Raw genomic sequence first — 27839 nt, 5'->3', positions numbered from 1 at the left:
TTAGTTTTTGAAGGGCTGTCGCTCAGGGGCTCGCTTTGAGTCGCAGCGCGTTTCTTATTTCCTCGACGTACGCGTGTTGCTGCGCAAGCGCGGCGGATAGAGATTACTCTGCACAGATTGCCTCGGTGTCCACCAGTCAAGCGGCCTCCAGAAGTTGATTAGAGGAAAGCGGAGAGGCCACGAGTCGCTTGCTTGTTCTTCCTCTCGCTGTTGTTCGGCGCTTCGGTGATGAGAAGGAATTTGCGTTCGGATATCCGCGTCGCCGGGAAGAGGGGGAGATGCGTAGCGATGGACGACGCGCCCTGAGCGCGTTCTCGTTGGTGATCTGCATGCGCTTGGTGCACGCAGGTCAGACACGCACGCGTTCTCTCTCTCTCACACACACGCACACACAAAGACAGTGATCGCCCCCGTATAGCCCTAAGAGACCTTTGGGGCAAAGTCCTGTTCTCGAGCACGTAATGAGAAGGCCGGCGCGGCAAAGACACCGCACATGCGCATGCACTCGCATTCACACTCGCGTTCACAGACGCGTTCGCGGACGCATTCACACACGGATTCACAGACGCGTTCGCAGATGGATTCACAGACAAATTCGCAGACAGATTTACAGACTCACAGACGCATTCACACACGGATTCACAAACGCGTTCCCAGATGGATTCACAGACAGATTCACAGACGCGTTCACACACGGATTCACAGTCGCGTTCACAGACACAAAACACGACAACCGCCGTTCACCACTAAGTGGCGGTGACGTTGCCACGGCGCTTGTGCCAGGATAGGTGCACCTTGAGGCCACGTGAAGAAGTGTCGAAGGCTCGCTGGTGGCAGGTCACGGAACAGACCCAGGTGCCATGGGTTGACTGACCGAGATGACTGACCAGATAGATGCAGCACCAGTGCTCCTCACTCTGCTAACTCGCTGCGTTTTAGTCGCCCGGCGCTCGGCTCGTTGTTGTGAGCGTCGCTTATTCTGGGCTCCGCTGCTTTTGGAGGGCGACTGTCTTCTCCTACTGCCCAGCGGCGTCCTTGACGAGCCGTCTCGCACACACACTGGCATCCCCCATTTAGCCGTCAACAGACTGTTGGGGCATGTGCTGCTAGCGAGCATCACCTATTTAAGCCGACACGGCACACGATGGGGTGGGTGGCCAACACCCCGCCCGGCCGCCCTTCGCTGTCCGGTGCTGTTGTTTTACACACCGCAGCAGGTACCCATTTAATGCTGAGTCGACTTAGGGGGAGGCCCAGGAGCGGTTCAGACACTCACCTCTGATGTTAGCCCGTGGGACGGAATCGAACTCTGGTCAGAATCACAATCAGAATATGTATGGATACTGGAGGAATCCGATGAACCATAATGCTCTTTGACACGTCGGCTTTCTAGATTTGAAGCTTTCGTGACTGCAAGGATTCATACTCTTAGGTTTTTTCGGTAAAGTCACGTAGGTAAAAAATAAATAATAAAAGATAAATAATAAAAATAATACGAGAAATAATATAAATTTTTGTAATAAATATTATTCTTTTATTTCTATTATTTCTTCTATTATTTGTATTATTTATCTTTTAATATTATTTTTACCTACGTAACTTTACCGAAAAAAGAGTACACGTGGGCTTGTTTAACACGTACAAAGCTCCTTTTCACACACACACACACGTCCAGGGTCGCCTGCCTCGTAACGCCAAACGCTGTCGCCACGTGCAGATGGCCTCGTGTTCACGCAGAGTCCACAGAACGCCACGGCCTCGGTGGGAGGCGAACTGTCGCTCTCCTGCGAGGCGGACAGCGCGAGCCTGGGACCGGTCCTCGAGTGGCTTCGAGACGGGGCCCCTCTAGGCCACGACGCCGACTCCTCGGGTGGCACCGGCTCGGCGGGGGGTGGCACTCATCACTCCGTCGCGGAGCTCGCCCTGTCCAAACACGGCGGCACCGCATTTGTTCACCGCAGCACGCTCACGTACGACCCCCCCTCCTCCTCCCTCCTCCTCCAATCCGTGCGGTGAAAAATTAATACGGTCGGTCGTTGTTCCCAATTCATTCCAATTGTGGCACCGGCGTCATGTCGCGAGATTAAGTGCTCCATGCAGAAAACTAGGAGAGCAAGGCCCCGCAAAAGAAGGTTTCATAGAGCTACTACCGAGTTCCCGTCAAGTGACGACGCACTAGGGGGCGCTGCACTTTTCTCCGGAGGTGTTCATCGTCAAAACTGATCTTCCCCTCTTCTCGACAAACTTAGTCCTCTTTATTTGCGGTCCCGGCGTGGTGATCCTTGCTCTCAGCTGCCCATCGCTGTGGTCCAGCGATTCCACGTCACCGCATGACGACAGCTTGGGGAGGACTGCATCCAGCAGTGGATTATTGTGTCCGTCGTGCAGGGAGGGGCTGGGTGGGGAGGGGCTGGTCACCCCGTGGTGCCCTTATGAAACTCAACGTTTAGCCTACTCACGCCGGCTTGTGCCCGCCCTCACAGTCGAGCATATTTGCGGAACACACCACGCCGCCGTTGACCCTGGCCATTGACCGAACAACCCAACGTTCCTACCAGCTCCCTCCGCAGGAATGTGTTTTAATCGTGCCTGCTGAGATATGTTGTCATTTGTGCATTACAAGTAGAGCTGATGCATTTGAAAGTTGATGATGGATTGATGGTGATGTTGGTTATGATGTTGATGATGGATTGAGAATCGATGACGGTGAATTGATGACGATAGTTACGATGATGAATTCACAGTTGATGACGGGCCGACACGTCACAATGGTGGCGGTGACGTTGCTGCTGGTTGGCTGTCTGCCACGTGTGTTGTTGCAGTATCCACCGCGTGCAGCAAGGAGACGTCGGCCCTTACTCCTGTCAGGTCACCTTAGCCGGGGGAGTCGTGGTCCGGTCCAAGGAGGGGTGGATCCAGGTGGAAGGTAATTACCTCGCCTGGTGTACAGGAGGCCGTGGGTTCGATTTCAACCCTGACGCCTGCTGTGTATTTGGAGTTTTCATGTTCTCCCCGTGGTCACGTGGATTTTTCTACGGGTCCTCTGGTATTTCCCGCCACATTTGGAAAGGTGCGTTTCTGGTATTTGGTTGCTATACAGTTCCACGTGATAAGCCACTTCGTTAACCTTTCGTTTGTCGCCAAGTTGCTTCTGAAAAATAGCTGTGTAGCTCAGCAGGATTTTACCTGGTAAAATAAAAAAAATAGTTTAGTTTAAGATGGATTTGTTTTAATCCGTGGTACGGAACCCGACGGGGTTTAGCCGTCTGATAACATAACGATTTTAACATATTCATGTTTGCTCTGGATTGTGTCACAACATTTTGGGCAAAAAACCCTTGTATAAATATTGCTTCCCAGGGGAGGTCCCTAATAACAACACCAATTCCTCAGACAGTTTTGTTGGATGATCTCTACGAATTATAAAGCGAGTGCATGAATGCGGTCACATATGCACTCATAAAGCATTACAAAAATGAGTCTCGAGTTTCAGTGACACATTCCGGGAAAAATAAACGGCATTATTAGTAATGATTTTACTGGTATGCATTAAGACCTCATTTGGGCCGAGTGTTTAGGAGCCTAACTCCGGTTTATATTCAAAATATGTTTTATTTACTTGTGATCCTGCATTGGCAGTGGTGCACAGGCACACATAACAACAACAAAAATCAACACATTCATCAATAACACAGTGGCCCTAAATGCAAACATATAAAACAAGTGACATTTTGGGCAATGCACGCTATAACCTATCTGGACAAACGCCCACTGTGTGACCATTCTACCGGGGTTAGTGACCTCATGAAAACCCTGGACACACTTTACAAAAGAGATGTTCCATCTCAATGGATTCTCCAGGTGAAATATTAACAACGTACATTTATTTAATGATTACTATGATTGAAATCCCTTCCGTTGCCTGACCGTGCCAGGCAGGCCGACCATCACCTGGGAGCCTCGGTCTCTGAACGTCAGCCGGGGCGAGCCCTTCACACTGCGCTGCGCTGCACTGGGACCTCCTGAGCCCGTGTTGATCAAGTGGTTCAGCAGCGCAGATGTCCAGCCTCAGCAGCCAGACAACAATGGGTCCTCTCCCTCCGAGCTGCACGTGTCTGGTGCGTTTGAGTTTCGTTTTTTTTTCCGTCGTTTCATATTCCGCGTCACTCGTGCGACTGCATCGCGCAACGCCGCGCAGTTCGCAGTCACGGAGGTCCATCCGTATGGAGGCGCTTGTGGAGGATGAACGATGAGTGTTTGTATGCGTGGGAGGGGGACAACGCTCGATCCCATACAGATGACACAGAAACTGATGAATCTGCACTCGCTGTGCCACCTTCCTCTGGCAAGCAAGGGGGGGGGGGCATGGCATCTCGACGCCCAACAGGAAGGGAGTTTCACAATGTTTTGTGTGATCTGCCAAAACCCTCGCTACCTCCACAGTGCTGTATTACAGGTCCTGTGCTCAGCCACCACCGGTCTGTTGAGGGTTACGATGGTCCTTGAGACATTTGGCCACAAATGACGATTCGGTTACCACCCAGAGTGGCAAACGCTATCAATTATTTTCGAGAATCGTTTTATCTCTAGATGGCAAACATTTACGACGGCAAGGTCGGAGCATTCCGGAGGGGTTAACAACTGATGTGACGCATCCAGGGAACAAGGCCGTAACTAGCAAACATAATCCAGGGAGTGTGTACGCATAGCTCTCTGCTTGTGGTGCGTACTTGTGGCGTTTGCCACCCCCAGCGGTACGTGCCAAGCCCCCTGTGTCTTGTTGGCTACAAGGCACAGGCGCTCTGGTGGCAGGCCCCGTGGCATCTCAGCGACTGCACGAGACGAAGCTCAAGAGAGGCCCTCTAGAGGGCATTTGCGCTCCCCCCCCAACACCATCCCTGCTTCAGAAAACTATAACTTATTCCTTTCACCGGTTCAGGTCCCACTGAGCAATGTAGCTCTTTTTCAGGAGCGACCTGGCGATCGCAAATTATAGCTCAATGAAGTGGCTGATGTCATCACGTGGACATTCATAGCAGCGTCCAATTCCTATTAAGCTTTGATGGTGACGACTGCATCGTGTTGCATGGACGCACTCATTGGTGAATACACGCGTTCACGTGTACATGTATGGCCCTTTTTTGTCAATCCGTCACTGGATAAGGACCTCCGTATGTCGCGGTGGTTATACGATCCATACTTCACCACGCCGGTCAGTGCGGATTTTGCGAAGGTGTGGGGAGCATAGATGCGGGAGTAGTGAGAGCCACGATACAGAAAATACACACACACACACACCGATGATTTGTTTCTGCAAAGGCTTCTGGTGACAACGTAGCCCCTGCAGCAGCGTTGGCCTCTAACCGCCCTGATTCGCGCTGGGTGGCGGTCACCGTCCAGACTCGAATCTGCTCAGTTTCCGAGATCTGACTCGATCGGCGCGTCGACGGGTAAAATTATTGTGCATTCAGTGAAACGTCTCGGTTCGTGAACTTCCTCCCTCGCTTCAACCGGGCGCCTTTTGTTTCTTTTCTGAGTCAATCTCAGTCGGCGTCTCACACACGGCGTCACCTCCAACAAGGAAACTCTCACAAAGCGTTCCTTCCGTGTTCTTTATTTGCAACGCTTCGCTTTTGTTTTTTTCCGCCACGGTTATCGCATCGCTGAGCCCGGTGTTCAAGCGGCTTCAGGAGTGGCCGCGCAGTTAACCCAGAGCGATTCTCTCTCGTGGCAATCTTTGGGAACACGACCGCATCCCGAAAACACGTTGTCTCTGCGTGAGCCCACCGAGGAAAGGGACTTTCGAATAACGACAGCGGGAGGACGCGCATGATTGCACACCACTCAGCTGTGCGCGATGATAACGCGAGAAAATCGTCCTGGCTTCACATTCACCGCACTGAAGCGATGCCCGCGCATTGACCTTGCCGTCAGAACTCCGGTTCTTGAGAGACAACACGTGACCGAGCGCGATGGTTATTAAGACACGGTGTTGCCCGGTCGAAAATATTCCCTTCCAGTATACCCGATTAGTGCAGCCAAGACGCTTGCCAGTTCGATTGCGCTCACACTTTGCTTCACCAGCGGATGAAATAAACCCACCGAGACGCATGACGCACCGTTGCTCCTTTTGCAAGGGTGACCTTTAAAGCGGCAGGCCCACATATCGCTGCGGGGCTAGTATAAAACGAAGTAGCTAGGCCACGTTTGGCCCGTGGGGTTCCCGTCCGCGCTGAATGCACGTGGTGATGATGATGATGATGCGACTCGATTTTCAGGAATTTCAGAGACGACGAGTTACTCGTGCCACGCGGCCAACTCCAGGGGCACCAGCGTCTCGAGGGAGGCGCGGATCAACGTGAAGGGTGAGAGCACGCTGACACCTCTCCCACTGTAGACCAAACCCGAACGTATTCCTCAGTCAGCGCTGGGTCGATTATCAAAACTGTGCAGTGCGCTGGAATTGAGTCCAACGCAGCAACGCCGGTACCAGATCTGGGTAGAAATCAGTTCCTAGCCACCAGAACGCAGATGCCAATTCCCGGACTGTCCGGGTCACACTTGGAACTGGTGGCGACCCTAGGACTGACCTTGCTGTAGCTCCTCCTGGGGAGGAGCAGGGTCAAATGCAACACTTTGTGTGTAAATTATAAAGTAACCCCATCGCGCGAGCACCTCGCATAGCATCGGTTTGATTCCAATCCATGTGCATCACCAGTGGTGAATTGTTCTTTGAATCTGAACCTGGCCTGGCCCACCACTATATCAACTCGGCCTATAAATGGGTCAGTGCAAGTACTTGCCAGTGGTGCGTCAGCGGCACCAATCTTAAACGGTGCTCACTCGCAAACCTGACGCGGTGGGCTATGGGGGGGGGGATTTGTGTGCACGTGGTCAGAAAGTTCCAGTGAGGCGTCTCGCGTGCCGCTTTGTGTGGGTGGACGTGGCTCTGTCGCAATTCCGATTGCTCGGCAAGACAGATCTCAGATTTCGCAATGAAACACGACCGCCTTTCAATTAGTTTTGGCACTGCACGTAACGCTACGGCTCATGGCCCTTTGTCAATCCACTGCTGGATGAAGGCCTCCCAATGTTAAGTGAGTCATGGGGGGGAGGGGGTTGTTTCACCATACTTCACCCGGCTGGTTAATGCGGTTTTATTGATGAGGGAACCAGGACCAGTTCAGGTATCATTTGCCATAGGTGTTTTTGTTGTTGTTAAAATGATCACCTGCAGACGATCCCGGGAGATGGAATGGCCCGTTTGCAAGAGTGTTCCAGGGAGTCACGTGATATGTGCATGGTAGCCGAAGGCGGGATTCAAACTCGGGTGTAACCGGGTTCATGGTGCAATGCACCAACCACTGTGCCATCCCTCTGTCCTCAGGCAACGGTATCATTTATTTGAAAACGAAATATTGTGTTAATCACTGTCGACGAGTGTGTGTGTGTGTGCTTCCTTACTGTGGGAGTGGCAGTAGTGGCGAATTTATAAACTCCCCCGGGAGCGGATATGGCGATCTTGAAATGTCAGTAATTTTTTAAAATAGGGGCCCTACATTGAAATCCAGGAAAATTCCTGGATTTGAAGAGTCGCGGGGGTGGGGGGGGGCACGTTCGCCCCCCCATCTCAGCCCCCCCCCCTCTCCGCCCCCGACCTGTGTACGCCACTGAATGGTGGCACGTCGGTTCATGAATTGCGCTACGAACCCCAGCCACCTGAGTTCGACTCCCCGAGTTCGTGCCCGGTGGATGCGCGGAGTCGTATCCGACTGTGGGTGACGCGTCTGTGAAGTGGTGCTGAGACGGTGGAGTGCGACGCTCTTGGTGCTGCTGCTGCTGCCCCTCCCTTCCCGCTCCCCCCACCTCCCACCCACAGTTCTGCCGGAGGCTCCCGGGCTGCCCCGGCTGGTGACCGTGAGCACACGCGACGCTTGGCTCTCGTGGAACCCCAGCTTTGACGGATTCTCTCCGCTACTCGGGTGCCGGGTACAGGTGCGACCCTCGCTTAATTACACTCAACCACAAAAGTCATTCCCCCCCCCCTCCCCCCCCCGTTAGCCTATGCAGGCTGACGGGGCAAGGGCTGTTGGCGAGCGACTGTGAAGCCCGGATATGTTAAACATGAGCGCATCGCTGAACTGCACAAATGACACGCTCTTTCTTGTTGTATGTAAGCGCCTGTCGCTATGCTGCAGGCATGACTATTTAAAAGCACACGGGGCTTGCCAGCCGGCCACGTGTCCCGGTTGAGCCTGACGGACACGTTGCCACCCTGCAGGTCGCGAGAGACGACGGGCAGTGGGCGGACGCCGACAACGACACGGAGGCCAGCGGCTGGGCCCCGGACGACGACACGGGGGTGCAGGAGGTGGCAGGGGTCCCCGATGATCCCTCGTACGGGGCCCCCCTGGGCGGCTTGGAGCCCGGCACGGATTACCGGGCCCGCATCGCCTGCCACAACCAGGTCGGCGCGTCGCCGTGGTCCCCGTGGGTCAGGCTGCGCACGCGCAAGCAAGCCGGTGGGTCCTCCTTCGTTCACCGCTTCCCGTCCTCCTCTTGTCCTTCGTCGGTGGAGTTCAAATCCTGGTTGTGGCGGAGGGGGGGGCGTGGTGAGGGGTGGGGGTTGACTCGGCCCATCGTCCCTCCGCGGTTGATTTAGAAAAATATATGTGCTGACCATTTTGTGGAGAAAGCGCAATGGTTGTCGTCCGATGGAGAGGCTCGCCGCCCGCCATGGGGGTGCGGAGTTTCCACCACAGGCTCAGGGATCGTCGACAGGAGCTGAGCACTGCCTCGGTGCTCGGTTGAGCAGGCGATGACTTTGGTCGCGAGATGCTAACTCCCTCGCCCCGTATGCCGGATGTTGTGGGTTCGATCCCGATCCTGACGCCTGTACATTCGGAGTTTCCATGTCTCTCTCCCCGTGGTCGCATGGATATTTCTCCCGGTCCTCCAGTTTTTCCCTCCACATTTAGAAACATGCGTTTAGATTATGTGGCTGTTATAAATTTCCACGTGATAAGCCACTTCCTTGAGCTATCGTTTGTGATAGCCAAGTCGCTTCCTGAAAAATAGCTAAATTGCTCAGTGGGTCTTACTTTGGAAAAATAAAATAAGAGTAGTTTAGTTTTCTTTCTGATTGGGGCACTGCCCTTGTCGAGGAGAAGAGACTTGAGATCATCGTAGACCTCAGAAGGGGCACCCATGCAAAGACAAAGATTACCCGTATAGCCTTACCAGCCTTTTTGTGGAAAGTGCCGTTAGCACCACACCCGACCGCACGCCTTTGTATCCCCAGTAGCGATGCTTACACACTGCGCCGGGAACTAATTTGAGGCTGTGTCGATCTAGGGGAGGTCCAATACTGATTGAGATCATCATCACTGGGATTGGTCACGAGCGAGAATTGAACTCGGGTGGCCGGGCTCGGAGCGCAGTGTGCTAACCACTGCGCCACCGCTCCCCGCGCATAACAGGTGCTCGGCCAGAGGCAAGACAGAACGTGCCCCCTTCACCAACCCACACTCACCTGTGTGGTGAAGTATAGCCAACCCCCCAACCCCACCCCTCCCCATGACCGATGCATCTCAAACATGGCTCCCCAGTCCTCAGCAAACTTCGTGTAGAATTATTTCTCCGCTTCACAAATGTTATTTTTATGATTTAAAAAAATGTTTGGTAACAACATGATTACTAATCTATTATATATTTACAATAACCCCCCCCCATCAGGTGATGTATGCACCTGATGGGTTCAGCGATGACGTTGTCCTGCTGCTCTCGTTAAGACTGGAAGCAGGTGGATGGCTTCACTCTTCTGGCAAATCGCCCTATGATGCTGGTTGTAATTACCATCGAAGCGTCGTATTCAAATTGTAAATGTTGTGGATTTCCTCTCCAACACACCGGTGGGCTGTAGTAGTACCTAATTGTCGCGTTGTTTACGTGACAAACCTTACTGGCTGTGTCGGGTGGTGGATGGTTACGACACATTTCTACTTATGCGATCTAACCCAAAAACGTTTATTATGAATATTGGTCGCGAAAGGCTACGTGTTAAACCATAGTTTTGCGTTAAAAATAACAATCAATCATCATAAATGTATTTTTTTGTCCACATTGCGTTATAAGGCCGATTGAAATGTTAGGTATTATTGATGGTAATCTTTAGCGAACTCGCCTTCATATGCAAAGTTGCGTGCTTGCTATGCGCGTGTCAGTTGACACCCTGGGTAACCTTGCAAGCGAGATGTTCCGTCTCAAGGGATTTTCCAAGAGAAATATTTATATAATTAAAAGGAATTAAATTCAATAAAGTGTCAAACCCATGCAGATAGCTCTCGATTATCCGTGTGACGATTCTCTTGAAAAAACAAAACACTGGGTGTGTGCCCATGTCTTGCCCACATCTGCCATAATTCTCTCAAATTACTGAATTGGGTAACAACATGGCAACATTGCTCTCCACTGGCAGACTCATGGCCACTTGCAGCTCGGTGTCACGTCGCATTGTGCCGCACAGGGACAGCTGCCATTAGGGGATCCCCCTCGGCTTAAAGAGAAGGATAATGATATGCACTGTCCTTGAAGTTGATTGGTCCACACCCGAGACAGCATTCCTTAGAGCCTAGTCTCACATGGCGTCATCTGGTCCAACACCATGTGAGACTAGGCTCTAAGGAAAGCTGTCTCGGGTGTGGACCAATCAACTTCAAGGACAGTGCATACATTATCAGAGTTGTGTTTTTTGTTTGCGTTATGACTGCAGGTATTGTGGTCTATGCAAACATGACTCCTTGTAAAAAAAAAAGTGTCAGTTTTGTTGCCAGATAAAAGGGTAAAAAAACAATTATCATATTTTTTACTGGCAAATGAGGTTCCAAGGGAGAAGGAAACCGTTGCTGGGAATTGTAATGATTGAGATGAGATGTGACGTAAGGTGTTTTCAGATGCTGGGATATTTAAACGCTTTAAAAAAAGTGCAACTCCTCATTGATCCGCGTGTGTCAACCACGTGCACGCAACTCTTCCTGGTGTCTCCCCCCCCGCACCCCCTCCCCTCAACAGCCACCCTCCCTGAGTTCGTCCCGTGGCTACTCGGCGTGGCGGCTGCCTTGGCAGTCCTCGGAGCTGTGGTGGTTGTGGTCTTGTGGAGGAAGAAGAAGCAACAGTTTAGGTTTGAGTTCGCCCACTGCGTCTCTATCCGATCCACGACATTTGTCACGAGCACTGCTTCATAACGGAGGGACAAATGCAGAGCAGCCTAACGTTTTGGTGCAATGGCATTTCTCTCGGAGCAGGTGGAGAAAGAGAACAGAGAGGCCGACTGACTGACGGACTTAGAGTTGGAGATTGCATTGTACAGGGTAGTCCATGTACCATGTGACCCCCCCCCCATTAATTCTCTAAAACGTAATATTTTGTAAGGTTTATTTTAAACAGAAATGAACATACAAAGGGAACATTATTTAGGGGTAAATTAATGGGGGGTCACAAGACCTAAACTAAAAACTATTGAACTAAACTATTTGTATTTTACCAAGTAAGGCCCACTGAGTTATAACAGGTCTTTTTCAGAAGCGACCTGGCCACAAATGATATCTCAACGAAGTGGCTTATCACGTGGAAATGGATAGCAGCCAAATACATTAGATGCACGTTGATTCTAAATGTGGAGGGTAAAAAAATCAGAGGACCCGGAGAAAAATCCACACGACCAAGGAGAGAACACGGAAACTTCAAATAGAAAGGCATCAGGTTCGGGAATGAATCCACGACCTCCTGTATACTAGGCGAGGTGGTTAACGTCTCGCCACCGTGGCCCTGAGAAATATGGGACATTTCGAGAACGATTGCCCATGATTAAACCAGCCTCGCAAGTGTAGTGAGTTGAGAGTCTCTGCTACATTTGGATTGTGTACTTAATTTAGTTTAATGCCAGCAGCCCTGATGATAAAAAAACACCGCTTTTTCGCGGTCAGGAAACAAGTGGATTGGTCATCTCGTGAACTTGATAGAGGTACAAAAATTGTGATTAAAAGAAGGGGGGGGGCGGGAGGGACAATAATAATTTCATATTCAATAGGCATTGAATATCAAATAAACCCTTAGAAATTATAAATTACAATATATGCATAAACTGGCTTAAAACTGAAAATGGAATTGATCGAATGTGAATTGAGAAAAGCACGCTAGGAATGCCAAGCCGCAGGTGCAGAGTTCGTTTAGTTTTGATAAATGACTTTCAGGGGGTGACGACATCTCAGCCGTGCTGGAGATATCACTTTTCGTACTTTACTCGTAAGCGTGCCGAACCGGTTCGTCTGCATTTGCGCAAACTCGTGGCTGAGTTACAAGACAATGGTAAAGTAAAGTGGGCTGGGTGGGACAATGTCACGCTAAGGTGATGCTGAGAAGGTGATGATGACCACGCTGCGCTATGAACCCCGGAGACCTGGGTTCGATTCCCGGCCACAGCTAAGCATCAGTCAGTGACAAGTGACATCTGCACCGCTCACTCCGCTTCATGAACCTGCAGTGACCAGCATGGTGAAATATGGTCAAATAAGCCCCCCCCCCCCTTCCCCACCAAATGACTAATTTAATCAATTGTTGTTTCTATGGAACCTCTTTCCATCATAATGAATGAATCTTGGTGGTATACAGGATCGGGCATTCGTAAATTAATTCCCCCATTCGTTTGGCTGGCTGTAGCTATTGAGTGTGTAGGCCGTGCAACTGCACCTGTACCTACGGGTCAAGTTCAAGTTTGTTTATGAGACCTCCTTTGCCAGTAGCAAGATATAGTAATATGGTAAAAACCAATTTACTATATTCAAGTTTGTTTGACTGGATAAGAGAGGAGGATGAGTCCCATTGGCATAAGTGACCTGGGTCACCACGATGGCAAAAACACATTTTTTAAAAATAATTACAGCAATGAAGTCAATAGAAATCGGAGCAAAAAAAAATTACAGTCAAATGGGTTAGAGGGTTTCAGGTTCTGGCCTACAAAGAGAGAGGGGTGATTGGACAAGGGGTGGGATCCCCATTTCATTCCATGCGCCACAGGTCATGCTTCTAAACACGCGACGCCACTGCACTTGTCCACACCAACGAGACACCACCACCATCATTAGGCACTTTGACAATTGTAATTGCTGATGAGTATTAAACGCATGAAGAAGATATTTTAGGCATCGATCCATCGATTAATATTGATCCTTAAGCTCACGATGCATGCACTGAATTAACTTGCGTAAGAGTCAATGTTTGTTTCATTATTATTGTTGGAAAGTTTATGGGTGCTGGGCTACGAAGAGAGAGAATTAGACAGAGGGCCTCATTTCATTACTTGCACGGGAACCATTCCAGCCTCACCGTGCCACCCTCACCGTGCCACTCTGACCATGCCACCCTCACCATTCCAACCTCACCATGCCACTCTCACCATGCCACTCTGACCATGCCACCCTCACCGTTCCAACCTCACCATGCCACTCTCACCATGCCATCCTCACCATTCCAACCTCACCATGCCACTCTCACCATGCCACTCTGACCATGCCACCCTCAGCATGCCACCCTCACCGTGCCAACCTAGATATCTCACTTGTCGGTACCACCTGAGGCTGTATAAACTAAACATTTATTTTATTTTATCAAGTAAAGCCCACTGAGCTTTATAGCTCTTTTTCAGAAGCGACCTGGCCACAAATGATAGCTGAACGAAGTGGCGTTTCATCACGTGGAAATGTATAGCAGCCAAATACTCTAAACTCACCTTTGTAAATGTGGAGGGAAAAACCAGAGGACCCGGAGAGAAATCCACACGACCACGGGGGAAACATGCAAACTCCAAATATATAGGCGTCAGGGTCGGGATCGAACCCACGACCTCCTGTATACCGGTCGAAGTATATAACATCTCACCATCGTGCATAACTTGAGGGCTTCCAATTGTTGTGTGGCCAATAACAATGAACTACGCAATAGCCGTTGGTAAAATGAGTGAGTCCTCAAGTCCAGTGCGGCGCTTCACTCGCCACACACATACATTGGTGCTGCCCGTGTCGTGGGCGCAGGTCGGAGCTCGACACCGCAGCTGCGGACCCGGAGGAGCCGCTCATAGAGATCCCGGAGATTCGGAGCTACCGGCGCGACAACCCCGAGCTCACACGTACGTGCGCATTGCGCGTGTGTACGTATGTATGTATGTGTGCGTGTGTGTGTTTGTGTTTATTTGTGGTGTAGCGGTTAGTGCGCTGCACTTCAGATCTGGATTCCCGCTCACGGCCAACACCAGTAACGATTATTTGAACTTGTTCTGGGCCTCCCATAGGTCGACTCAGCATCAAATGAGTACCTGGTGCAGTGTGTAAACATCGCCACTCGGGAGACAAAGGTGGCCGGGCGTGGTGGTGCTGGCCACCCGCCCCCTCGTGTGCCACAGTGCCGGCCTTCATCGGTGCTACTCGCTAACAGCACTTGCCCCGACAGTCTATTAAAGTCTTGATTTGAAGCTTTCGTGACTGCAGGAATCCATCCTCTTTGGTTCTGTCGGTAAAGTCACGTGGGTAGAAAAATAAAATACAAAATAATAAATCACGAAGTTTCGATCGCAACACAAGCGGTCGTCCTCAGGCGGAAAAAAAAGTCTGTTAAAGGTTATCTTGGGGGGATCTTTGTCTGCTCTACCAAATGACCCATTGTCCCCCCCCCGACCCACACAAGTTCAGCAGTAAATCCCTGCTATGGTGCCTCCACGTCCCCCACGCCCCACAGCAACAGCTTTACCGAATGAAGTGCAGATCTGGCAAGCCGCGCCGTGGGGCTCAAACGTTCCCCACCAAGGTGGCCGCTCGCTTGCTCTCACCGCCCCGTGCCGTGCCAGCCACGATAGATGCCATTGCGAGGTGGCTCGCAAACCAGGCGTGGAGGACCGTTTCCTTTTCCCCAAGCGGGGGGGTTACGGGGTGTTGCAATGAGAACATGCGCAGTGAATCCGACCGTGATGATTATTTTGTTGGCGGATGAGTAAAAAAAATGTTTTGAGGAAGGAACCCCGCTGCAGTGGGGAGGTTTTTAAACTCCCCCCCTCCCACGCAATGGAATTTTAATGACACAAATTTGCAGCTTGCCGAGTTGCTTTACCTGGCACAACAACAAATGCCCCGGTCTGTCCAGTCCTTCCAGTTACGATGAGCAGGTCGAGCTTGTGAGCTCACTGATGCCTGTGTGTGCGTATTCCTTGTCGTGGGGAGCGGCAGTGTAGTGGTTAGCCCGGCGACCCGGGTTCGATTCCCGCTCACGGCCAACACCAACGACGATTATCTGAACTCAATACTTGGTCTCCCCTAGGTCGACTCAGCCTCAAATGATTCCCTAGTGCGGTGTGTCATCATTGCCACCCACCCCCGCGTGTGCTGTATCGGCCTTCATAGGTGCTAACAGCATTTAGTCCAAAAGTCTGTCAAAGATATACAAAATCTTTATCTTTGTGTATATCTGTGAGTGGCCCAACAGGCTGTGGAGACTACAACTCGATCTTTGTCGTTGTGCCTGCAGTGGAGCGATGCGGGCTGAGCGAAGCGCTGTCTCAGAAGCTGAGTGGCGTGCTGCTCAAGAGGCCCTGCCTCCACCTGGGCAGCGTGCTGGGAGAAGGTACGGGCGGGGAGCAGAGGTCGCAACCGGGTACCCGATACCCGTACCCTACCCAATACCCGGCTACCCGTACCCGGCCGGGTACGGGTACGGGTAGCCGTTTGCGACCCTGGTGCGGCCGGGTACGGGTACGGGTAGGCCGTGAGTCACTGGTGAGTAACCGTTTATCACTCAATTTGGGTAGGGTACAGGTACGGGTAGGGAACAGGTACCCGTACCCGTACCCGGCCAGGTACGGGTACCCATTTGCGACAGTGGTGCGGCCGGGTACGGGTAAGGAATCAAAACCCGTTTGCGACCTCTGGTGGGGAGCCTCGCGTGAGCCACGGGCCAGGGGTCAGCAACCCGCCGCTCTTTAGGAACCGCTCCGTCACGTGATTAATCGTGGACCGCCGGTCTCGTCTTCACGCGCATTGGCGGCTCTTCAAATATTGAGATTTTTTTTACTAAGGGGCCGTCCATTAATGACGTCACGCACCTAGGGGGTCAGACATTTGTGACGATGTGTGAGGAGCGGGCGGGGTTTGAGAAATGTGACGTCACATCAAAATGTGCAACTTTAAATAAATATAGACAACACGTTCTGCTTAATTAAATAGACTTTTTAATAAATGTCTTCAACATTAAAGCGATTTGAAGCATATTTTATTTTGGGGAGGGGGGGCCGAGTTTTGTGACGTCATATTTGAGGGGGGGGGGTCTGACTTTTGTGACGCCGTGTGACGAAGGGGGGGGGGTCAAAAATCGTCCAAAATCGCGTGACGTCATTTATGGACGGCCCCTAAATTCGAAAAAATGTCCCTTCTTGTTTTGGTTGCCAACCCCTGGCCATGAGCGTGCCCCCGATACCCTCGTGCGTACGTATGTTGCACTTCTCTCGCACCGTACGTAGGATAACCGTGTTAATCGGAGGTGGGCACGGCGAGGTTGGGAGTCGTGAGCAAAGTAGATGGACGAAATATTCAGACTGCGGAACTGGGTCGGACGAGGGGGAAATGTTGGGGAGTTTCGAGGCTTCAGAAAACAAGAAGTGAAGACGCAAGACAACAACGAGGGAGTCAAGAAAGTAGCCAGGGAAGGAGACTTCGGTGGTCGAGACAAGAACGGTTCCGGACCTGATTCCAGATGTGTGGCGATGCACGGCAGAACGCTGTACGCAATGCCATCGCTATTCGTGACGGACACATTCCAGAGATGTTCGTGAGCAGCAAATTTCACGGATTGTGATATTGGGCCACGAAAACCGATCTTGTTCATTGATTAGCTTAAATGAATATATAAATGCGCTATAAAACACGTGAAAATTATCTTGATAACAAAGCTATTTTAATTAGTTATAAGCATAAAATAAATAACAAATACATATTAAAGCTTTAAATAATTGCTTATAAATGAATTGACCTTCATCTCATCACTTTATTTTCTTTCTCGCTCTCGCTCTCTCTCTCGTGATGCAGCGGTCGTGCGGAGTTCCAGATGCAATTCGCAGCTAGCCAAAATCACGGGGTAGCAAGTGTCGTGACTAACGAGGGAACACCGCACGTGGACTGCGTGGATTGAGGAGTAGAGGCAGGGAATGCATTGGATTGACAGAGTGAAGAGTGATGTAGAACCGGGTTGGGGGGGGGGGAGATTGGTGGTGAGCGCAGCCGTGAGATTGTTGTAGACAAGCGGACGGCGATGGAGGAGGGACGTCCTCGTCAGGCCGATCGTCTTCTGCTGAACAGATGGACGGAAGCAGATTCACCGCAAAGGAGAGGGGGGGGGGGAGCTGTTGCAGCAACAACAGGGACCCAGGTTTGCCTGCTAACGTGTGACAGCCATAGGTATTTTGAGAGTCCAATTTTTACTCTTAGGTTTTTTTTCGGTAAAGTCACGAAGGTAAAAAAATATCTATATATAATAAAAATAATAGAAATAATAATAGAAATAAAATAAAAAATCACGACGCTTCGGAGGCAACACAAGCTTCCGTCTTCAGGTGGAACAGTCACAGCACAATTGCTGTATCAAGTAAAGAGTCCAATTTTTGCCCGTCGGCCAAGCCCAATGTTTCCCCACCCATTGCTCCAAAGCAAAACAGGGCGACCCGCTCTGCCGTTGTGTCCGTGCGCCGTAACGTCGCGATAATTTGGGTGACGTGCCGACGCCGGCGACCCCGTGTGCCCAGGCGAGTTCGGCTGCGTGTTCGAGGGGCGACTCATGAAGGACGACGGCACCAAGGTGGAAGTCGCCGTCAAAACCATGAAAGGTGAACACAAAACGACTCCCAGATGGTTGCCGAGCAGTCAGAGGGTTGCCACCTGCTGCGGCTTTGACCCCGACGTTGCGTTGACCCCGAGATTTCACCCCGGGGCCATTCCCGGGATTCGGCCATCCGTGTTCCGGTGCCGGCAATTGATTTGAACTGTGAGAGATGGTGTGGCGTTCACAACGGTTTACTGTACGACTTAACGGTTTTGATAACAGAGCTTATAGGCTGACTGACAGATATACATCTGCGTTGGGTCTAGAGTGGAAATGGTGGAGGCACTGTGCTTCCAGGCGGCGGTCGCTCAGAGCTAAGGCTGCCAAACGACCCCAGCTCAGAAAGATTGTCCTGGAGCTTTTGTCAAAATCTGGATTAGAAGACCCCAACTCTTCAGCCAACCGTCTTTCATCAGAAAGCAGTTAACTTCCGAAGACATTTAAATGTCACGGAGATAGACAGTTTGTCCCTGGTGAGGGAATGAGAGGGTGAGCGAGCATGATGCGAGTTACGTGTGATTAAGGTGAGCGAGTGAGCAAGGCCGCACGTGAGAGAACGTGTGAGCGAGCGAATGAGTTGGCGAGCGTGCGACTGAATGTGTGTTTAGTGAGAGTGATTGTGGTTGAGTGTGCTCTGAGCGAGGGAATGAGTGCATGAGCGAGTGAGTGAATGAGTGAGCGAGGGAATGAGTGCATGAGCGAGCGAGCGAATGTGTGCGTGAGTGAGCGAGTGAAAGTGCGTGCGTTAATGAGCGGACAACGAGTGCGGGGCTTCATGAAATCTTGTTCCTCTGCCTGCAGTAGAGGTTTGCACTTCAAGTGACATCGAGTCGTTCCTGAATGAAGTGCTGGCGATGAAGGACTTCGACCATCCCAACGTCATCCGCCTCCTCGGTGAGTTGAGGGCGGCGAGCGAAGCTCCATTGGGAAGATTTCCCTCGGCCTGCCTGATGGTTTTCCTCCCGGCTTTAGAGCCATCGTCACGCGATCCTTACCTTGATATCCTCTCGCACGATTAACATCGGACAAAAAAGTTAATCGCACACCTGAACCCTGCCCCCCTCGTCCCCCCCCCTTTTTCTCTCTCTCTCTCTCTCCCTTCACCTCTCTCTAAATGGACCCGCTCACCCCCCCTCCCCCCCAAACGAATTTGCTCACTACAGAGAGAGTCACTGCCAATGTACTCTGTCTTGTAACCACTGCACGGACAATGGGGCAAATAATAATAGTTCATTTAAAAAAGTATGTTAATAATTATATTATTACTGAAATAAATTGTTAATACGCATCTATTTAAATAAAAAAAATATATATATTTTGATAATGAAAATGATTAATAATGAAATTATTATTACTTTAATTATATTATTTTCATAAATTTAGTATTACATTCAAGTTATTCGTACGTGATCTGAAATTGATTGCGCAGTCATTAGTAATAATTTATTAGCATCATAATTAATTACTTATCCAGGAATGCCACACTTAGACTTACAACCCCACTCTTTTTAGGAGGGTCACGCCACATTGGGTTCTTGCCTTGAGATGTTTTCCGCCAATCAACAATGTTTATACGAATAGGGTTTTTCTCCTTTTTTTTGGCAGCAAAACTGACAACTTTTGCAAGGAATCATGTTTACATTAACCACAATACTTGCAGTCAAATGCAAACAAAAAACAATACTCTGATAATTTATGCATTGTCTTTGAAACTGATTGGTCCACACCAGAGACAGCTTTCTTTAGAGCCTAGTCTCATATGGTGTTCGACCAGATGACGCCAAAAGGCGCACAGTTCAAAGACAACGCACTACCAGAGTAATGAGAGCTCGGGGTGAGCAGCTACATCATGGGAACTCCTTTGCCAGCACCAAAAGGTGTCAGTTTTGTTGCCAGAAAAAGGGGAAAAACCCTATTAGTATATTTTGGTACTGGCAAAGGAGTTCTCATAATGATGTTTATACGTGCGGGAGGAAACCGGAGCACCTGGAGAAAAACCCCACATACGTGCGAGGGAGCAACACTCTATCCCCACGGTGATTGGTCCCCTTGCCTTCTCCTGGCGAGCCAGGGTATGGCACCTCCTGGACGCACACGCTCCACGGGGTGGAAGGGAGTTTCACAACAGCTGTGTGTGCGATGATCCACCAACCGTCACTGCTGCCCCCACACTGCTGGGTTACCGTAGGTGTCTCGAGCACAGTTGAAGGTGCAACGCAGCGACTTCCTGCTCAAGTGAGCATTCAGTCGGCGGTTATCTCCTGTTGGCAACCCTGAGCCAGTGGTGGAGAAGTCCTCATTCCATCAATGGGGGTTGAATCTGTCCACGTGACAACCGCCGTGAACTCCCGTCACAGAGTGGCGGCTGCATCATCAACCCCGAAGGAGGGGCGATGGGCTGAATCAACCCTAACTCGGATGTGAACTTGGCAACTTTCCATCGGGCTACCACCGGGGGCCAGTTTATCATTTTTTTCCCACACCGGCGTCGATGCTCGTGTTGTTTTTGAACACCGCGTTCGGCCCGCAGTCTCCTCCTCCTCCTCCCCGCCGAGTGAGTGAATTCTCTCCGAGGCCCCCCTTCCTTCCTTTGCTCCGGTCGCCCCTCGGCGGAGACGGCACGTCACCGCGCGGGAGGTGACGTGCAAGAAATAAAATGACGATGGGGGAGCGGGCGCAAGCCCGAACAACGCGCGAGTGAGGCGCGGCGACAGGCCTCAGCGTGTTGTTTTTTTTAAAATGAGAAACAGGAGCTCGTGCTTGCTGTGCCCCAAGGCTAACGGGTGAGGTATGTTGCCAATTATTAGAAAACGGGTTTTAATGATAGCATCTACACCCAGGGGGCAGGGCAGATCGTTGGGGTGACCCTTCCCTTCCAACCGGTTCCTGGAATGAAATGCACCGGACAATGTGTGGAAATCAGCGAGTGTGATCTTCGCACTCGGGCTCACCTCCACTGTGTGTTCAGAGATTTTGAGTTACAAAAAAAAAAATTCCGCTGTAAGACTTTTTTTTGCTAGCCGCGCCGGTTTTTTTTTGGTGCATTCTTTCCTTTTTAAGGCTTTCAAGTTAAAAGATTTGGAATTCCACTAACCTATGGCGGAGGAGGCAAAGTCTCTCCATAGGAAAACCACTGGAGTAAATGTCCACAGAATGATAACTCGCTTAAACGACCCTAGAGGGAGGGATGATGGGCTGGGGGTCGACCCACAGCAAGGATTTGTTTTACGAAGGGCGGCAGAAAGGAGAGCCGTCCTCACGCAATCCTCATCTTGATACGTTCGTGCGCGAGCCGGGGTCGCGTGACCCGCGAAACGTGCGCAACGCACGCAACGACAACGCTCGTACACTGCATCCAAATGGGCACGCGCAGAGATGCACGTGCATCTCTTGAAGTCTCGCCCTCTTCTCCATTGCCCCTTCTCTTCCCCCTCACCCTTCTACACCTTCCCGTCCCTCCCCTATAGCCCGTTCATGGACCCCTATGAACCCCTCTATCATGGTCTCTCATTCCCGAGCCTTGGAACTCCCCTGCCATCTAACTCAGTCTATTATTTTACCGTTTTGAATAGAAAAAAAAGATACATACAAGGCTTGTATAGGTGCAGCTTGACATCTTGTTGCCTAAGAAACGGTACCGACCTCGTCTCCCCCCCCCCCTCCCACACCTCTGTGTGGAAAAAACAAATGCTGCAAAATCAAGCGTTTTGAACCGGCAAACTCGCAGAGCATTTTCAATCAACTTTGTGGGTCTCATTCATCGCGAGCGTATTTTCTCACCCCCCGTGCCCCCCCCCCCCCCCCCGCAGGCGTCTGCCTGGAGGTGTGCCCCGGCCAGCAGCTGCCCCGTCCCATGGCCGTGCTGCCCTTCATGAGCCACGGGGACCTGCACAGCTTCCTCAAGCGCACGCGCTTCACGCGCACGCCCGTGGTAACGCCGCCGTTAAAAGCCATATTGATAAAAAAAAATGATACGATATTTTTTTGAAAAAATCTATTGTGTGGTGGCCAGCCGGCTCGGAGGTCGGAGTGCCGAGCTGCCACCACTGAGGGTCCTGGGTTCGAATCGAGGCAGGTGCACGTGATCAAAGCGCCGTTGGCTACGTACGGTGCGAAAGAAGTTCAACGTACATAGATGACGGGGGTCGCCGAGTGTAGTGAGTCGATGGCATCTCAGCCCGGTCACCAATGACTGCACACAGACACACAAAAAACATTCAATTTGGTTCTGCACTTAATTTGGCTAAATTCCCACTCTGTGATTTCAAGCATAGGTTCGACTATAGTAATATGTTTTTAACCTTTCAACTGGTACAAAAACTGACACCTTTATACAAGGGATCATGTTTGCAATAACCACAACACAAGCAGTCAAAATGCAAACAACTCTGATAATGATAATGATATGCACTGTCCTTGAAATTGATTGGTCCACACCCGAGACAGCTTTTCTTAGAGCCTAGTCTCCATTGGTGTTGGACCAGATGACGCCAAAAGACATACAACTCAAAAACAGCGCACTATCAGAGTATTGAGAGCAGCAACTCGCCCCAACAGTCTCGCTATAGGCTATGTGGGTGATATTTGCCTTTGTGTGCCCGTGTGCGTGCATGCGTGTGCGGAACAGTACATGCCTCTGCAGACCCTGCTGCAGTTCATGGTGGACATCTCACGAGGGATGGAGTACCTCTCCGCCAACAACTTCGTCCACCGAGACCTGGCCGCCCGGAACTGCATGTGAGTCCAGGCCCGGCGCACAACTTCACTTCGCCGGCCATCGTGGCCATATCGTGCATCGGCAAACGTTTCGTAAAAAAAGGGAAAAAAAATATTTATACAGATTTTTTCGCTTCATGCCGAGCACACTTCACCGCCGGTCTCGGCCACTGCCCCGTCCACCCCAACTCCCCTGCCCTCCCCCGCAGGCTACACGAGGACCTGACCGTGTGCGTCGCCGACTTCGGCCTCACCAAGAAGATCTACAGCGGCGACTACTACCGCCAGGGCCAGATCTCCCGGATGCCCGTCAAGTGGCTCGCGCCCGAGTGCATGGCCGACCGCCTCTACACGGCCAAGAGCGACGTGGTGAGCGACGCGGTGAGGGCGGTAATGGGACGCGCCGGCCGCCAAACCGCCGGGGCTTTCTAATCGCCGTCGTCTCGTCGTTTTGCGACAGTGGGCGTTTGGCGTGACCATGTGGGAGATCGTGACGAGGGGACAGGCGCCGTACCCCGGCGTGGCGAACCACGAGATGTTCGACTTCCTGGTGACCGGGAAGCGGCTCAAGCAGCCGCCGGACTGCCTGGACGAGCTGTGAGTGCCGCCCCCCCCACCTCCGCCACACGCTGCGTCAATGAACAGCACTCCGGTAGTAGGAAGCCACTGCAGCTGTGCACGTTGAAATCATCGAGGGTTTAAAACCCGTTTCTTTTCGACTGCTGTTTGTGTTTAGTTTGTTGGTCCGTCCGCCGCACCTCCTCTTAGCACGGTTGGCTACGAAGGAGACATCACAGCGACAGACGCCGCCAATACGATTGAAGAAGAACGGGCCTCTTTCACTGACAGAAGTGACTGAGATGTGTGCGTTGCCTCTCACCAAACCATTTGACTCACGCCACGCGTTTTACAACACGCGTTCCATGCAGTCGCGTATTCAAAACAACATCCTCAGCCGTGCGCTTCACTTCCTTAGCCCAGAGCCTAGGATTGTCCCTCTTTTTGTTTCCTCTTCCCATCCCTTTCTTATGATAACATTTTGTAATTTACCATCACTGCCCCCCCCCCCCCCACCGCTCTCATCCAACCCCCTTCCACAATCGATAGTTAAGTGTGTGTAATTACGGTGTAATGTTTAGTAGCACACCGAACTTGCAATCCGTAGGCCAAACGGTTCAATATCCCGGAGCGACAGACGGGAGCAATGGAAAAGTTTCTCGGATTCTGCCACCTCTGTCTAAGCGGGTACACCACGGTTAGTCGAGGTTGCGTGTGGTGGGGTAAAGTGTGAGTACTCTCGCCTCTTTTCGAAAACGTGTAGTCGGCGTGGAAGTACGGTCCGCATACCCTCTAGAGTTCGCTCTCAAGACCTTCCCGCAAGTGGAGGCCCGTCAGCCAGCAGTCGCGCGCGGCGAGCAATTTCGGGGCCGCGTCTTTACCCTCGACCTGCCGGCGCAGGTTCGCCATCATGAGCGACTGCTGGAGCATGAAGGCCCGCTGCCGCCCCACGTTCCCCGCGCTGCGCGAGCGGCTGGAGGAACTGCTGGCCGAGCTGCCGCCCCTGTCGCGGCGCGAGGACGTCCTGTACGGCAACGTGCCGTCCCACCACGACGCAACGCAGCCCAGCGGCGGCGGCGACGGCGGCGGTGACAGCAGGGACGACGGTGGCGGCGGCGGTGACGGCTGCTGCGGGGCCGCCGTCGGCATCTACTGCAGCGGCGCCAGCGGCAAAGACGATCGCGCAGACGACGACGGCGACGCTGCCGCCGCTGCCGTCGACGAAAGGGGCAATGACTACGGAGACTCGCTTCCCGCCAAGGCCGCCGCCGCCGCCTCCTTGGTTCCTCCGCCCAAGCCGGCGCGGCTGAACGAGCACGTTGGGTCGCCTGCGCCGGTGGCGACGGCCGAGTGGATCGCGGCGGCACGGGTCGCTGATATGCCAGCGCCCGCGGTGGCGGCGGTGGTGCCAATGCGGGTGCCAGAATCTCGGGGGGCGGAGGGCGTAGTGACGGCCGGCTCCTCCGAAGGGAGCTCCCTACTGGAGGGGAAGCCGCCCCCTCTCCCACAATCCCCCCTCTGTTGACAGAGGCTAAGGCTGAGCGGCAGTGATGGCCCCGATGTTGTCAGAACTGAAACGGAACTGAAATTATTAATTGGTCCTTGATGCAATTTTTATTTTAGCAGGTAAGGTCAACTAAGCTTTACAGATCTTTTTTCAGAAGCGACCTGGCCACAAATGATAGCTCAACGAAGTGGCTTATCACACGGAAATGTATAGCAGCCATGTACTCAAAACGCATGTTTCTAAATGCGTTTAGGGAAGGGGAAAAAACTGGGGGGAAAAACTGGTGGAACCGGAGAAAAATCCACGCGACCACGGCGTCAAGGTCGGGATCGAACCCACGACCTCCCGTGTACCAGGCGAGGTAGTTAACATCTCACCACAATGCAGCGGATGGACCGCAGAGTTCGAGCGTGACTTGGGAGGTGCGGAGTCAGAGTGAATGTTTTTTTTTCTAACAATCCTCTGCATTGCACGAGTGACATTACGCCCGATACCCTTCCCCCTGCACGGCACGGTCACCTTTTGACCCTTCTACAAGGTACGTTGCTGCCTGCGAGCGGCGTTCAGCCTCAACAAGCTTCGGCCCTCCACCGCCCGGCCACTGTGAAGAAGTACTCTAGTAGATGTTACGACTTATTCACAGCTGGGGGCGGTGAAACATTTATTACGATTTTTAAAAACTGCAGTTTCGAAAAAAAGATTCACCCCGTTTGTTGGACGTGGGGGGGGGGGGCTGTAGTGCAGTGTGTGCTGCTCTCTATTGGTTGTATGATAATCTCAGTCATGGAAGAGATTGTACGCCAGGGCATCATTTATACGGCAGGTCCGTTCACAGTGAGAATGGGCCCTTTTAGTCTGTAGGACACAAACATTCAGCGGTGTGGCTTACAAACGAAGTCTGCTTTATGCCGGGATGGGCATAAAGCGCAAACTCGAATCTTTCGTGGACTTTTAGTTTAACAGCTCATTCGCTTAGACATTTAATGGGAGTCGCAAGCTGATGAGTCTGGTGATGTATGTATGTTGAGCTTCTTTCGCACCGTATGTAGACAGCCGTGATAAATCAGAGGTGTGATGTATTAAGATATTAAGGAATGGAGGCCGCACTGGACAATCGCTGAAAGGTCAGATCGAGGCAACGCGAGTCTCTTCTCGTCCTGCTGCGGGTCACATTTGGAGCGCCCACAGTGGCGTAGCCATCAAGTGTGCAGGCGGTGCAACTGCACCGGGAACCCACGGGCCGGGCTACGTGTAAATTGTAATGGGGCCCCCCCTTTCTATGCCTTGTGCCAACTCCTCCCCCCCCCCCCCCATTGCTAAACCACGTTACGCCACTGAGCGGCCAGCCTCTGTTTTGAATGCGCAACTGCAAGGAACGCATCTTATAAAACGAGCTTGCGCGAGTCAATTGAGTCTGTGACAGGCGACAACATCAACACACATCTCGGTCGCTTCTGCCAGTGAGAGAGGCCTGTGCTGTGATGACAACCGTCTTCTACTTCTTGCGAGCGGCTGCTGATGGAAGTCGCAGAGCAACAACTACAATCTCACATTCAGGTGGTCAAGCCGGATGACCGCATCGGGGAAGTGAGCGGAGCGTTATCGCCGTGATGTCTCCGTATGTGTGGATCGGGAATTGCGCCCAATCACAACAGTGTTTGGGCGTGATACAATTACAAAGAGTGCGTTTGCCAGGTCAAAACATGTTCCCCTCCAGTGCCCGATTAGTGCGGCTAATGTGCTGGCAGTGATTGATAAAAACAGGAAGGGATGGGTCTTGTCTCACTCTCGTATGTTCCCCACCCACGAGTCAAGGAGTCAACACAATGCGCGTCAACACAATGCGCGTCAACACAATGCGCGTCAACACAATACGCGTCAACACAATGCCCGTCAACACAATGCCCGTCAACACAATGCCCGTCAACACAATGCGCGTCAACACCACAATGCGCGTCAACACCACAATGCGCGTCTAGAAGTGTTGCGCGTGCCACGAGGAGTTCCAATCTGCGGGTGCCGGAGCGGTAGAGTTGGGTGATTCGAAATCTGCGGCGGCCGAATATTGTCGTGAAAGCCGCCTTTCAGAAATGCCGCGGGTACGTATTTGTATAAAACCGTGGCCAAAGCCATGAAATTTAAATTGAACACAGAAAATAATAATAAAAACAATTTAAACGTCGATCGTCGCTATAAAACCAGTCCAGTTGGGCCGGTTCCACTCCTCCTCTCGCCATGGTGATGCACACACCACGTCTCCCACGTGGCTTGCTCGTGTACACTTTCTGCTTCGCCCACCGCAAGGGTGGTACAGTCGGGTTTTTTTACAATCGGGTTTAATTGTCTTTTTATATTAAACAAGATCATCTGAGATTGGGAGAAATCCGGTTTAATTGGTTCTAATTGCAGAACCGTACTTCTCAACGATGGGCTTCATCCATTCCAAGCGAAGGAACTCACTGGCGGCGCCCACGATTGTGGAGGAGAAGCTCGTGTTCATCAAGACCAACCTGCCCGCCGCATTCTACGACTACCCCGTGCCCGACGGCCCCCCCGAGTACGATAGCAGCACGGACGAGGAAGCAGCCTAAGCCTTGGATCAGAGTTTCGTATTCATTAAACCAGGTTTTAATTCCCCGAAATCGGGTTTAATTATACTGTGTTACAGAAAAAACCCGATGCCTGCCGCTGGAAAAATATGTTTTTTTTCACCCATGGCCCACCGTGGCTCTGTCGCCCCAGTTTGACTCCGGTCTGTGGCTCTGGACAAGCCCAAGCAGCAGCAGCACATCAAGCGCTGGGGGAGGGGACTGGCTGTGAATGTGAGACTTGCCACTTCACAATAACCGGGACATGTCAATCGTGGGAAGAACGCCCTCGCTATTTTACCGCCGCAAGAGCAGATAGCTCCACGTGAACGCTTTGTGTGGCGTGGTGGAATTGTGAATGTTTCCCTCTGGGATTTTTGCACACAGCGTTGATATACGGTGCTTTTTCTGGAAGATGTTGCTGTTTTTTCCTGGATTTTTCCGTTTGTAGTCACTTTAAGATGTTTCTTGTTCATGTGTTTGTTTGTTGCGGTTGCACCCGATTCAAGAGCCGAATGGCTCACAGGGTTATACCTAATAAATGAAGTTGAAAACAA

At 51.6% G+C, this 27839-nt stretch overlaps 1 protein-coding gene and 1 long non-coding RNA gene across 3 annotated transcripts; one reads left to right on the top strand and one right to left on the bottom strand.

Moving 5' to 3' along the window:
- On the top strand, positions 1-27839 carry LOC144729669 (tyrosine-protein kinase receptor TYRO3-like). Of its 2 annotated transcripts, none has more exons than XM_078610089.1 (17): positions 1-348; positions 1718-1970; positions 2823-2926; positions 3936-4118; positions 6279-6365; positions 7880-7995; positions 8282-8522; positions 11071-11179; positions 14088-14182; positions 15571-15666; positions 17837-17917; positions 18718-18807; positions 21723-21844; positions 22541-22650; positions 22839-22998; positions 23090-23226; positions 24088-27839. In XM_078610089.1, exons 1-17 carry the CDS (start codon positions 279-281, stop codon positions 24710-24712), a joined length of 2679 nt encoding a protein of 892 aa, XP_078466215.1. In that variant the 5' UTR covers positions 1-278; the 3' UTR covers positions 24713-27839. The 2 variants fall into 2 exon arrangements, with proteins under 2 accessions (XP_078466215.1, XP_078466214.1); XM_078610088.1 differs by having other exon boundaries at positions 18715-18807.
- Positions 13849-22204, bottom strand: LOC144729670 (uncharacterized). Its single transcript, XR_013587742.1, has 2 exons — positions 22045-22204; positions 13849-14559 (listed from the first exon to the last, which is right to left on the bottom strand). It is a non-coding gene; the product is annotated as an uncharacterized LOC144729670 (long non-coding RNA).

This window comes from Lampetra planeri, chromosome 33 (genome assembly GCF_965212315.1).
Source record: "Lampetra planeri chromosome 33, kcLamPlan1.2.h2, whole genome shotgun sequence".
Lineage (NCBI taxonomy): Eukaryota > Metazoa > Chordata > Hyperoartia > Petromyzontiformes > Petromyzontidae > Lampetra > Lampetra planeri.
Note: the sequence above shows the minus strand (reverse complement) of the source record. Positions and strands in the feature narration are given on the sequence as shown.